This window comes from Tenrec ecaudatus, chromosome 14 (genome assembly GCF_050624435.1).
Source record: "Tenrec ecaudatus isolate mTenEca1 chromosome 14, mTenEca1.hap1, whole genome shotgun sequence".
Lineage (NCBI taxonomy): Eukaryota > Metazoa > Chordata > Mammalia > Afrosoricida > Tenrecidae > Tenrec > Tenrec ecaudatus.
In genome coordinates, this window is record NC_134543.1 from 75,113,407 (window position 1) to 75,126,969 (window position 13,563).

General features: G+C 37.9%; 1 protein-coding gene across 4 annotated transcripts in view; it reads right to left on the reverse strand.

Annotated features, from left to right (window-relative positions):
• The window catches only part of G2E3 (G2/M-phase specific E3 ubiquitin protein ligase), an 81,219-nt gene that overhangs the window by 46,653 nt on the left and 21,003 nt on the right, over positions 1 to 13,563 (reverse strand). For all 4 annotated transcript variants that reach the window (XM_075532146.1, XM_075532144.1, XM_075532147.1 and 1 more), the window contains one exon: positions 11,339 to 11,379. In XM_075532146.1, coding sequence (XP_075388261.1) covers positions 11,339 to 11,371 — 33 coding nt within the window. In that variant the 5' untranslated portion in view covers positions 11,372 to 11,379. The remainder of the gene's footprint in view (positions 1 to 11,338; positions 11,380 to 13,563) is intronic.

A 13,563-nucleotide genomic window follows, 5' to 3' on the forward strand; every position in this document is an offset into this window, starting at 1 on the left:
CTCAAATATCCATCAACTGGTAACTGCATGAATAAAATGTGCTCTAGCAATACTAAAGAATGCTATTCAGCTATAAAAAGGAACAAAGTATAAATGCAATGACACGAATGAACTTTCAAAGTACTATGCTAAGACACAAAGGATAAAAGAATGTGAAATTCCATTTATATGAAATATGCAAAAACAGGCAAACTCACGGAGATGTGAAGCAGACTAGTGGTTGCCTTGAGATTGGAAGTAGAGCAGCAGTTCTCAACCTGTGGGTCACCACCCCTTTGGGGATACAACAACCCTTTCACACGGGCCTAGCAAAATTACAGGTATGAAGTAGCAATGGAAATAATTTTATCATACGGGTCACCACCACATGAGGAACTGTATTAAAGGGTTGTGGCATTAGGAAGGCTGAGAGCCACTGAAGTAGAGTGAATAGGAAGGAATGCCTAATGTGTATGGTATTACCTTTCAGGGTTCTGAAAATATTTTGGAACTTAATAGTGATGATGGTTGCACAGTAAGTATGCGAGGGAGCTTCAAAAAGTTTTTGTGTGAATTCCATTACCTTTTAATTCATATTTTGCCATTAACATTTTTTAGTAATCCCCTCATACTACCTCCCACTAAATTTTTTCTTCAGTTAAGATAATAAACTGGGGAACCAATTACAAGAATCTAAATATAACCTCCTCCCTTCGGGATGGACAGTGGAGAAGGGTGAAGGGAGACGTCAGATGGTGTAAGATATGACAAAATAATTTATAAATTATCAAGGGTTCGTGGGGGAGGGGGAGGAGGGAGGGGTACAAGGGCTCAAATATAAAGCAAATGTTTTGAGAATGATGATGGCAACATATGTACAAATGTGATTGACACAATGGATGGATGTATGGATCATGATAAGAGTTGTATGAGCCCCCACTAAAATGACGTACAAAAAGGTAATAAACTTTATGTATGTGCATTTTACATCACAATATTTTTGAAAAGCAACTAGCAGAGTCAGGGAGAGCTGAGTTAAAAATTCAACTGCAAATTCTAGTTGTAGAACCTTAGAATGGATCATATAATTGTTTTATGCCATTGTTTATGTTAAAAACGAGGATAACATCAGTATCTATCTCACTCTCTGCTATAATGATGACTAAATGAGACAGTGTGTATGTGTGTATATATATATATATCAGAGTGTGACTTGTTGAACTGAAGAAATGTTTTTAATTATAGCTACTTATAAGTTGTTTTATCTAACATAAATAAAAAATTTCCAGTAATATTGTAAAGAAACAAGTAGAAATCTACTAGTTGCAAAGAGAAAATAATGGAGGACCTCAAAGTATGCAGCAATTTCATACAAGTGGGAAAGAGCTTGAATCTTTAATTTAATGGAGCACAAGGCACCCCTTCTGTCCCATCTCTCACAACAAACCCATATTGGACTGTGACATAAGCAAGTAGTAAAGTAAGATTTTAGGTTTTACCTATTACAGCTAGGGCTGCTTACCTTGGTTGCCCTGGTGGCACTAAATAGTGATCACTGGACTGTTTGGCACTTAAACGTTATTATATTTGTTAACAGACTACTCACAGAATGGTTTCCAGAAATGGATAGAAAGAGCATAAGGTTTTATTAAATACAATACTTCCAGTACTCCAGGAGAGGGACATATCTGATTGGAGCACACGGGAGCAGATGAAGTGGGAGGAGGAGAGGGGAGTACATCCTGGCCAACCAGGCCTTGAGAACGATGTTCCCGATTAGCGTAGCCAGTCCACAGAGGACCACATGGCCAGCCCCACTGTGAGACAAAACGTCCCTCACTGACCCATAGCCCTACAGGGGACAACACTGGAGAAACAGTTGGGAATTGCGCCCGATCTGATCCTGCCATTCCAAGGCAAAACACTAAGGGGGTGCAAAAGAACAGCAAGGGAACGGCGCACTGAGGTCCCCAGGGAATGCTGAAGGTGGACTTTGGGGCCAGGATATGGTGCCCCAACAGACTGGACTGGAAAACACTCCTAAAGGCCAACAAATAGTCCTTGAACTAATTACAAGCTTTTGTTTCTTGTGTGTTTTTTTAATCATTGGTTTGTTGTTGCAGTGGTTTTGTTATATATTGATGCTTGGTTTTGCTTGTGTTATTATCTCCACAGGACTGTCTAAATAAGATAGGCTGGATGAACGGGATCTACAGTTCCAGGGGGGACATGGGAGAGGGGGAGGTGGGTTAGTAGTGGTATTAACAAACCCAGGGACAAAGGAACAACAAGTGATCCAAATTGGTGGTGAGGAGGGTATAGGAGGCCTGGTAGGGCGTGATCAAGGGTAATGTAACTAATAGGAATTATTGAAGCCCAAATTAAGACTGAGCATGATAGTGAGACACGAGGAAAGTAAAAGGAAATAGAGGAAAGAACTAGGAGGCAAAGGACATGTATAGAGGCCTAGACAGAGACATGTACATATACAAATGTATTTATACATGAGGATGGGAAAATAGATCTATGTGCATATATTTATAGGTTTAGTATTAAGGTAGCAGATGGATACTGGGCCTCCACTCAAGTACTCCCTCAATGCAAGAATACTTTGTGCTATTAAATTTGCATTCTATGATGCTCACCTTCCCAACACAACCGCTGAAGACAAAGTGGGTGAATAAGCACAAGTGGCGAAGAAAGCTGATGGTGCCCGTCTATCAAAAGATATAGCATCTGGGGTCTTAAAGGCTTGAAGGCAAGCAAGGGGCCATCTAGCTCAAAAGAAACAAAGCCCACATGGAAGAAGCACACTAGTCTGTGTGATCACGAGGTGCCAAAGGGATCAGGTATCAAGGCACAAAGAACAAAAAATCCTATCATTGTGTGCTCACCTCCCTGATACGATCGCTGAAGACAAATGGGTGCATAAGCAAATGTGGTGAAGAAAGCTGATGGTGCCTGGCTATCAAAAGATATAGCACCTGGGGTCTTAAAGGCTTGAAGGTAAAAAAAAGAAGAGGCCATCTAGCTCAGAAGCAACAAAGCCCACATGGAAGAAGCACACCAACCTGTGATCACGAGGTGTTGAAGCAATCAGGTATCAGGCATCATCAGAACAGAAAAATTATATCATTGTGAATGGGGGGGGGGGTGTGGAGAGTGGAGACCCAAAGCCCATCTGTAGGCAATTGGGCATCCACTCACGGAAGGGTCGCAGGAGGAGACGAGCCAGTCAGGGTGCAGTGTAGCAATGCTGGAACATACAACTTTCTTCTAGTTCCTAAATGCTTCCTCCCTTCCCCACTATCATGATCCCAATTCTACCTTACAAATGTGGCTAGACCAGAGGATGTACACTGGTACGGAAAGGAAGTGGAAACACAGGGAATCCAGGTTAGATGATCTCTTCAGGACCAGTGGTGAGAGTGGTGTACCTAGAGGGAAGAGGGAAGGTAGGGTGGAAAGGGGGAACTGATTATAAGGATCTATTTTCTGGGGGACAGACAACAGAAAAGTGGGTGAAGGGAGATGTCGGACAGGGGAAGATATGACAAAATAACAATTTATATCAAGGGTTCATGAGCGCGGGGACAACGGGGAGGGGGGAAACTGAGGAACTGATGCCAGGGGCTTAGGTGGAGAGCAAATGTTTTGAAAATGATAAGGGCAATGAATGTACAAATGTGCCTGACACAACTGATGTATGTATGGATTGTCATAAGAGTTGTATGAGCCCCTAATAAAATGATTATATATATATATATATATATATATATATATATATATTGCAGTACACTGCCTTTCTTCACTCTAGTTGAATAACATAAACTACCACCTGAATGCATCTACCAAATCCTTTAACAAATATATAAGCACCCCCTTTCCTTTGCCACACACAAAAATTGCCCACACTAACGCTAGCAAATTGCTGTTGGTTCATATTGGACATTTTACCCCAGCAGCTCCATCTGCTGGGGTAACTTCTTCCCCCCTATGCCTACATAGATTAGCCTTGAGTTACATGCAGCTAGCTGTCAAAAGGAAAGGAGATAACCAGAACAGACTGAGACTACAGAAGAGGCATCCTCATGATGAACCCTGAATGAGGTTAGATGCTCTATACACTCTAGGCCTGAACCTTTCCATTATCTTTACCTCTTCTCTTTAGCCAACATGGAGGTCTTAGATGCAGAATGAATTCATTTTAATAAATGATCATTTTAATAAATAACTTTTGTTTTTATTTGCACTTCTAATTGTACTTTTAAGTTTTAAGATTCAATAAAATGGTTCTGCTTTCTCTGAATGGAGCCAACCATGGGCTGTGAGTGGAGTAAAGCCTGTGGGAGTGAAGCCTGAGGGATTTTCATATGCTGATGGTACACAACTCAAAATGAGAAGAAATAGCTGCAGTTATCGATTAACAATCAGAACTTGGAATGTGCGAAGTATGAATCTGGAAAATCAGAAGTGGTCAAAATGAAATGGAACAAATAAAGATCAATATCCTAGGTATTAGTGATCTGAAATGGACTGGTCATTTTGAATCAGAAAATCACATGATTTACTATGCCATTAATAACAATTGTAAGAATGAATGGCATTGCACTGTCAGACATAGACATATATATATAAATCTTAATAATAATTTACATTCTCATAACTGGACATAGTCCCTCCAATAACCCCCATAAAATAAGTGTCACAAAGGAGCTACCATATAAATCATTTGTGTCTGGCTACCTCACAATGCTAAAAGGTTTTCTGTAGATAAAATCTATCAGTTTCTATAGCCTACCTACCGTAAAATGTAGCAAACTCTGTTTTGACATCACTTTCTGATACCAATCAGAGATTACACCCCCTGTGGAGGATTCAGGGAGGTTCGAGGTCAACTAGCACTAGGTCAAGACAATGATACCTTATTGCTGGGTTATTATGTTACCCGCTTATAATATTACCTCTTAACTATATTATTTGAAAGCTGTATGAAGTGCATGCCTTATGAAAGATTGTAAGTCCCATTAAATATACCCAGTGGAAAATACATTCCCTCTCAGTCCTGGAATGTGGGACACAAAAAGGGTTTTCCCCAGGTTGTCTCCCCCCAAAATATATGCCAAACCTAAGACACTGCTTGCTAGCGCATGGTGGGAGGTCAGCTGCTTAAAGTTTTCTTCCTGAAGTCATTCAGCCACATAGAGCAATCAGACTCTATTGCAGTGGTTCTCAACCCCTGTGGGGGTAAAACGGCCCTTTCACAAGGGTCACCTAAGATCATCGGAAAACATTTCCAACGGTCTTAGGAATCGAGACGCGGCTTCTCTGTCTCCAGGTGGGTCCACCCACATGCAGATATGCCCACGAGTACCCAAAGTGATGACATCATCACGCCAACCCTGTCACATACACCCCATACAAATATAGGTGTATGCGACAGGGCTGGCACCATAATGTACTTATAGGGACCAGAGTCACATGTGTAGAGAGCAGCTACTGTGTAGAAAACAGCTGCTGTGTTGCTATAAGATCCAATGTATATAAATCAGTTGAATTGTTGTATATTAAAGATCAGAGTGAAAAAAAAAAAAAAGAAAAAAAAAAAAAAAAAAAGATAACAGCTGCTGTGTTGAAATCAGCTACTCTGTTACAAGCAGCTACTGTGTTGAAAGCAGCATGTATTTGGTGGTAAAACGACACTTCATGAATTCTAATTACTGGGTAAATGTAAAATCATCAATTACTGCAAATATATATACCATGGAAACTTAATCTGGGCGCTAAGTAGTCTTTTTATACCCAGCTGTGGTTTTGTGAATACTGCCCCATAGAAACAGGTATGGTAAATCATAGGAATCTTTAATGAACTGTATTGACTTAACTGTGCCATGTATCATCTTTTATATTATTAAAGCTATTGCTACATATTATTTTCATTAGCAAACTATCCCATGACAATGGATTGTGTAGAAAAAAATGTTAAGAAAATATAGTGAGGATTTTTTTTTTACAGTATGGTTTTACCTCAACAATTACAGTAGGAATTGAGAAACCGCAATGTGTTAATTTTGGAAAGTTCTATCAGCCGAATCTATGAAGCTGAACAAACTAAAATGCCATTTTGATAGCAAGCATCTAAACTTTGTCAGCAAGGATACCAACTGTTTTAGAAGCAAAAATGATGGACTCAAGAAAGCCAGACTTGACACTGGTGGCAAGTACCACAAACAAAAGGTAGCAGTCATTGAAGCTTCATATTTGGTGGCACTCAGAATTTCCAGAGCTATGAAACCTCACACCATTGCTGAGGATTTACTGTTGCCAGCGACCAAAGACATTGTTCGAGTTTTGATCGGAGATGAATTTGTTATGAAATTGAGTGCAATTTCCTTATCTAATGACACTGTCCACAGAAGAATAGATGGCATGTCTGCTGATATTCTTGAACAGGTAATCCAGGAATTAAATCCGCTCCACTTCCAATATTGAGCATCCAGCTTGATGAAGCTATAGACACTGCAAACTGTTCAGTTACTGGTTTACATGAGGTATGTTAATGATGGCAACTTTAAAGATGAGTTTCTTTTTTGAAACCTCTTGAAATGACAACTACTGCACATGATGTATTTGACACAGTTTCTGAAAAAGCATAAGATCTCTTGGGGAAAGGTTTGTGGTGTTTGCACAGACGATGCTCCAGCTATGCTAGGATGTCCAGCTGGATTTCAACCTTTGGTAATGATTGAGTCACCAAAAGTCATCGGAACTCACCATATTAGTCATCAGCAAATATTAGCAACGAAGAGGCTGCCACAAAAGTTACAAGAAGGAATGAAAAACGTCTTAAAGTTCTGTAGGTTTTGTAAAGGTGAGCACTTTTAACAGTTGACTTTTTTCACCACTGTGCAACAAGTTGGATGCACCAAACAATGCTCTGTTATTTCACACTGAAGTGAAATGGTTGTTGAGAGGAAAAGTTTTAAAACATGTTTTTGAGCTTCGTGATGAACTCAAAATGTTTTTAATCAGAAAGCAAGGCCACAATGCGAAGCACTTTGCAACAATAAAAGTGAACTACAGAACATAGAATAGTTTACTTGGTTGACATCTTTGCCGTCTTGAATGAGTTAAATTTATCACTGCAAGGACCAAATGCAACATGCCTCGATTTGACTGAAAAGATCTGATCATTCCAAATGAAACTGCAGCTTTGGCAAAAAAAAATGTGGATGAAAATAAAATTTACATGTTACATCTTATCTGCTTTCTTTGAGGAACATGGCATTGAACCAGACAAAAGGATCAGGATGATCATTTCTGTGAAAGAATACTTGCACATGCTTGCAGATGAAATTTCAACGTACTTGTCTAATCTACCTGACACCCATTTGCACTTGCCAGAAGCCCATTCATAGTCAAAGTTGAAGATGCTCCTGAGACAGCATAAGAGATCATTGAACTTATTAACAGCGATGCAGCCAGAACTGATTTCTCTACAATGCCAGTTACAAGATTCTGGATCAAGTGTTTGCAGTCATATCCTGTTCTCCCTGAGACTGTGTTGCACCTTCTTCCATTTCCAACAACATATCTTTGTGAAACTGGGTTTTCCAGCTTGTTGGTTATCAAGTCTAAAAACAAAAGTAGACTTGTTGTGGAAGGTGAGCTTCATTGTGCTCATGCAAAGACTACCCCCAGAATTTCTGATCTGGTGAGAAAGAAGCTAACTCAACCTCACTCTGACTTTGCTTTTTTATGCATACTGTTGCAAGATGTAGCAATGTAGTTTACAGTTGTTATTTTAAGACTGTTACCCATGCTACATGCTTCAAGGCAAAATTTCATTTTTTTGTAATTTGAAATAAATATTTCACGATATATAATTACATAGTTTTTGTGATTAATCACTTTGCTTTAATTATATTCAATTTCTAACAATGAAAATACATTCTGCATATCAGTTATGTACATTATAATTCATAACTAGCAAAATTACAGTTATGAAGTAGCAACAAAAATAATCTTATGGTTGGGGTCACTCCAACAAGAGGAACTGTCTGAAAGGATTGCAGCATTAGGAAGCTTGAGAACCGCTGCCCTATTGTCTGTCCCACCAAAGGTGGGGCTCACTCCCTGCTGTTAAGGATAGTGGGTTGCTTTCCTGAAGGAGAGGAGGGTCAAGGTTAGGCTGCCATCTTGAAACTAGGATCCGCCCATCTTGTCACATAATATGTACACCTAATCCCTCCTCTTCCTATTGCGTGTACACCCCTAGATTGTCCCCCTCCTATTGTACTGCCTGTGGTGTAACTCATTTCTGACGTATGTTGTTACTCTCTAATCTGTGGGGCTTGTTTGTCCCAGAGTATATATAAGCCTTGGTTAGACATATCCTTTGTCCTCCTCTCCCCTCCACGTGGACCACCAAGAGGGGCTGTGGTGGCCATGCTGCCATAAAATGTGTCTGGCTCCTTTAGTTTACCTCCTCTCCCATCTTCTATGATTTTAATCTTTCTATATTATCGCTGTACATTGCGCCTACGGACCTCCTCACAATTGTCAGAGGCTGGTTACTCTGACACTGACATGGGACAAAAAAGCCCCTGTGCCCCGCTATCCAGCTTTAATATTTTCCACAATCGCAAAGTGCAATAGGATTGTATCTATCCATCTTCCAAGAAATCCAATCAATACATTATTTAAATTTATACACCAACCGCAAAGCTAGAGATGAAGAAATTAAATAATTCTATCAGCTACTTCAGTCAAAAATTGATCTAACATGCAATTAAGATGAATTGATAATTATTAGGGATTGAAATGTTGGAAACAAAGTGAAAGGAACCACAGTAGGAACATACAGTATTGGAGATAGACATGAAGCTAGAGATCAGATGATAGAATTTTGCAAGACCAACTAGCTATTTGTCCATAACAAAACCCTTTATCAACAACACAAAAGGTTACTATACCTATAGACTTCTCCAGACAAAATACATAAAAATAAAATTAACTACATATGCTGGAAGAGATGCAGAATTTCAATATCAGCAACTAAAACCAAGTCAGGAGCTGACTGTGGAACAGATCATCAATTGGTCATGTGTAAGTTAAGGATAAAGCTGAAGAAAATTTAAAACAAATCCATGAGAGCCAAAATACCACCTTTAATCGATCTCATTTGAATTTTGAGAATACCTCAAGAACAGATTTGACACCTTCAACACTAAGGACAGAAGATCTGATGAGCTATGGGAGGACATCAAGAACATCATTCATTAAAAATCCAAAAGGTCATAAAAAAGACAGTAAAGAAAGAAAATCTCAAAGTAGATCTGAAACTTACTCTTACTTGTGGAGTAACTAAAGCAAATGGAAGAAAGGAGCTAAATAGAGAATTTCAAAGAGCAGCCCAAGACAGAACCAAATATTATAATGAAATGTGCAAAGACCTAGAGTGAGAAAACCACAAAGAAAAAACATGCATAACATATCTTAAACTGATCAAACTCAAGGAAAAAAGTTCAAGCTTCGAGTTGCAATCTTGCAAGAGTCTCAAAATATTGAATGATGCAGGAAGTATCGAAGAAGACAAAAAGAATAGTCACTGTACCAAAAAGAACTAGTTTCACCATTTCAGGAGTTATCATATGAGTAAGAACCAATGGTGCCAAAGGAAGAAATTCAAATGCACAGTAAACATTAGCCAAAAACAAGGCTCCAGGAATTGAAACAATTGAAATGCTTCAACATGCTGATAAGCAACGGAAGCACTTACTCGTTCATGCCTGGAAACTGGAAGACAGGTACTTGGCTAACGGTGACTAGTCAAGATCCCTATTTGTACCCATTCCAAAGAAAGATGACCCAACAGAATGCTAAACCATAGAACAATATCATTACTATCATATCCAAGTAAAATCTTGCTTGAGATCATCCAACAACGGTTGTAGTAGTACTCTGACAGGGAGCTACCAAAGGTTCAGGCTGATTCAGAAGAGGATGTGGGAACAAAGTATAGTATTGCTGATGTCAGGTGGATCTTGCTCAAAGCAGGGATACCAGAAGGATGACTTTTGTTGTATTGACCACACAAGGCTTTCAACTGTGTGGATCAGAACAAACTATGGATAATCCTGACAAGAATGGGAATTCCAGAACACTTCGTTGTGCTTATATGAACTTGGATTAAGAGGCAATTATGTGATTAGAATAAGGGAATACTTCATGGCTTAAAATCAGGAAAGGTTTGCAAAAGGGGTGTATCCTATCACTATACTTATTCAATCTGTATGAAGGGAAAATCATCCAGAAGAATATGAAGAAGTTTATGGCATCAGGATGGGAGGAAGGCTTATTAACAAGCTTCCAAATGCAGAGGACACAACCTTGAGTGGTTAAAGTGAGGAGGTCCAGAAGCACTTGCTGATGAAGATCAGGGATTGCAGCCATCAGTTTGGATTATGATCCAATGTAAAGAAGACCTAAACCTTCACAGTTAACCAATAGTTAACACCATAATATATGGAGAAAAGGTTGAAGTTGTGAAGGATTTTTTTCCTGCTGGGATTCACAATGAATGCTCATGGAAGCAGCAGTCAAGAGAGCAAGACATGTTGCACTGGATCTACTGCACAAGATTTCATTAGAGTACTGAAAAGAAATGATTTTACTTTGAGGGCTAAGGTGAGCCTGACACAAGTATGATATTTTCATTACCTCAAATGTATGTGAAAGTTGGACACTGAATAAGGAAAACCAAAGAAAAATCGATGCATTTGAAATGCAGTGCTGAAGAATATTGAAAGTGCCAAGGACTACTAAAAGGACCAACAGCTCTGTCTTGGTACCAGTACAGACAGAGTGCTCCTTAGCGCTGAGTGTGGCATGACTGTGGATATATTTCGAGGCAAGATCAGCCCTGGAGAAGGACAGCACGCTTGTAAAACCTAGAGGCAGCACAAAAGAGGCAGGCTCTCGAGGAGCTGGACTGACCCCGTGGCTGCAACAATAGGCTCGAGCACAGGAACCATGGTGAGGCTGGCATGGGACCATATAATGTTTCCTTCTGTTGGGCACAGGTCCGCCCGCTATGGGGCAGAAGCGACTGAATGGCACCTAACAAGATTACCTTCTGCTTGTAGCATGATACTAGTTTCTATAGAATAATGAAATAAAAGTTTCCTCCTTAACATATTCATGAAAGAAAAAACTGAATCAATCTTAGGAACATTATTATATAAATAAAAGTATAGGTGGAATTTACATTTGGCAAAAACACTTGTTTAAAATGTTTTCCTTTATTTTCCGGCTTTTTCTCACAAAAGAGAAAATGTCAAATATCTTATTTACTTACCCAGGTTCCGTGAATCATCAGATTTATCTTCATTCATTTTACTAGGAAAAAAAAGAATGTTATCCATATGAGTATCTGTATTTTAAAAGCCTCAAATTATCCATTTAAAATAAATTCAGTCAATTCATGATTATAAATGTCATTTTTACTCTAGTACTTAATTTTCACACCTCCAATATACCTACAGCTAGTGTTCTCAACAAGCATAAAGTCTGGGTAGATTTTTTAATTTGGTGGATATATTTTCTAGTTGTGAAAATTATTAAGGTGAGAAGTTATTGGGAAAAGGCCAAGATTGCAAGAAATCCTTCAGTGGAATGAACTAAGAAAAGACTGTACTTTCAAATTTCCAGCTAGACATTCAAATATTTTTTTTTATTGTTCATCACTTAGGAAAATCATATCACCTACAGCAACTACAGTCTTATCATAGTAGAGTTCAAACATTTACATATGAAAATTTATCTAAATTATTTTATGCTATAGTTTATATAGAAGACATTATATTCTTGATGTGGTAGGCTTTTTAGCATGTATTATAAAATATGTTAATAAGAGAGAATTGGTTGAAGACCATTAAATAATCCTCAGTATAAATATCTGCCCCTACCACCTTAAGCAAGGAAAATTACATAATCATTGTATTATTTGACTTTTAAAAAATTGTTCTCTAGTGCCGAAAGAGCAAATAGATGAAGAAATATTCTTAATAACATCAAGCTCATTTTACCAAGGGTGTATGAACTGCCTACTTAAAAGATCATTAAGAAATTCAAGTATAATAACTTACATGCAATCTCTTCAGATTAAAGTGGAAAAGGGTAAACGTAACACCATTAGATAAATGTAATTTCATACTTGCAAAGTCAAGTGCTCAGAGGTTAAACATTTGTAATAGACTACATCACTGGACTAGTGGAAAATAAACTAATTTCTGCTGCTTTGTACAAAAAATAATGAAACAGCATTTTAAAATAATGAACATTAAATCTCCAAGAGAAATATTACTATCAAACTTTACCCAACCTAAGCAGCAAGAAATGTAGGATACTATTTGATGAAGGCTGACTAATCAAATAAGACTGATATGATGCTTTCTTAACAATTAAGCATTTATATCTGTACTGATTACATAAATAGATGAATTTCTCATGTTATCACTTATATACTTTCATAAAAATCCATAACCAATTCAAGCTTTCAATATGGTCTGGTTTTTCTTGTAAAACTTTCTTCTATGCTACCAAGATGAACATTTCTAGTTAAAATAAATCTATAAAATGAACTTACCCTTAAATTTCACTTTAAAAACAAAACAAAACTGAATGTTATGGAGTTGATGCTGACTCACAGTGACCCTACAGGACAGGGTGGAACTGTCCCTGTGAGTTCACAAGACTATAACTGTTTAAATGAGTACAAATCCATGTCTTTCTCTCAATTTTCATTTTAAGCTTTGTGCTAAAATTAAATAATTCACCATTTCTACTTTCCTGTCCACAACCAATAATGAAAAGTTAAGAATCTGTCTTTATTATTTCTTAAACTATTTTTTTCCCCAGGGAGTGATACATACCCTTTAAGAATACAATGGTGGGGAAAAAAAGGAGGGAAGATGAGGGGGAGGAAGGGAACAATTTCTTTCTCTGCTGTGCCTCTCGGTCTGTACTTGTTACTGCTTTGATTACTATTGTCAACTGGGTCCCCATTACATTGCACATACCATATAGAAGGTGTTTTCTTTAAACTTATTCTCCAGAAATCACCACAGAATTTAGCACGATGTAAGTTTCCAGAAAAACATGTTACCTAATAAAATGTGTTTGTATAAAACATTACTTTACTTTAAAACAAAAACAAACAAAAAAGAATATAATGGTGGTTTTGATGTTTATATATGTTAATGCAATAAGACTGCCCTAAATGATCAAAGAATATTGAAAACCATAACTTGACTTCAACTATACGTGTGTGTATGCAGAGTGGGGGGAAGTTAAGCAGGGTAGGACATTTTGAAACTGATAAAATTCAATAAATAGGTTGTAAAAATAACATCTCTAATATAACTTCTAATTATAATGTATAATTATTATAAATCCATCCATACAAAAGAATTTATTGCAGAAAGCTCCATAAACACATAGTTTATCAACAGTAAATGAATTTCATTTGTGATGCCTCTAGTTTATCCTTCCTTCACCTTTCTCTCCTCTGTGGGTGAATTG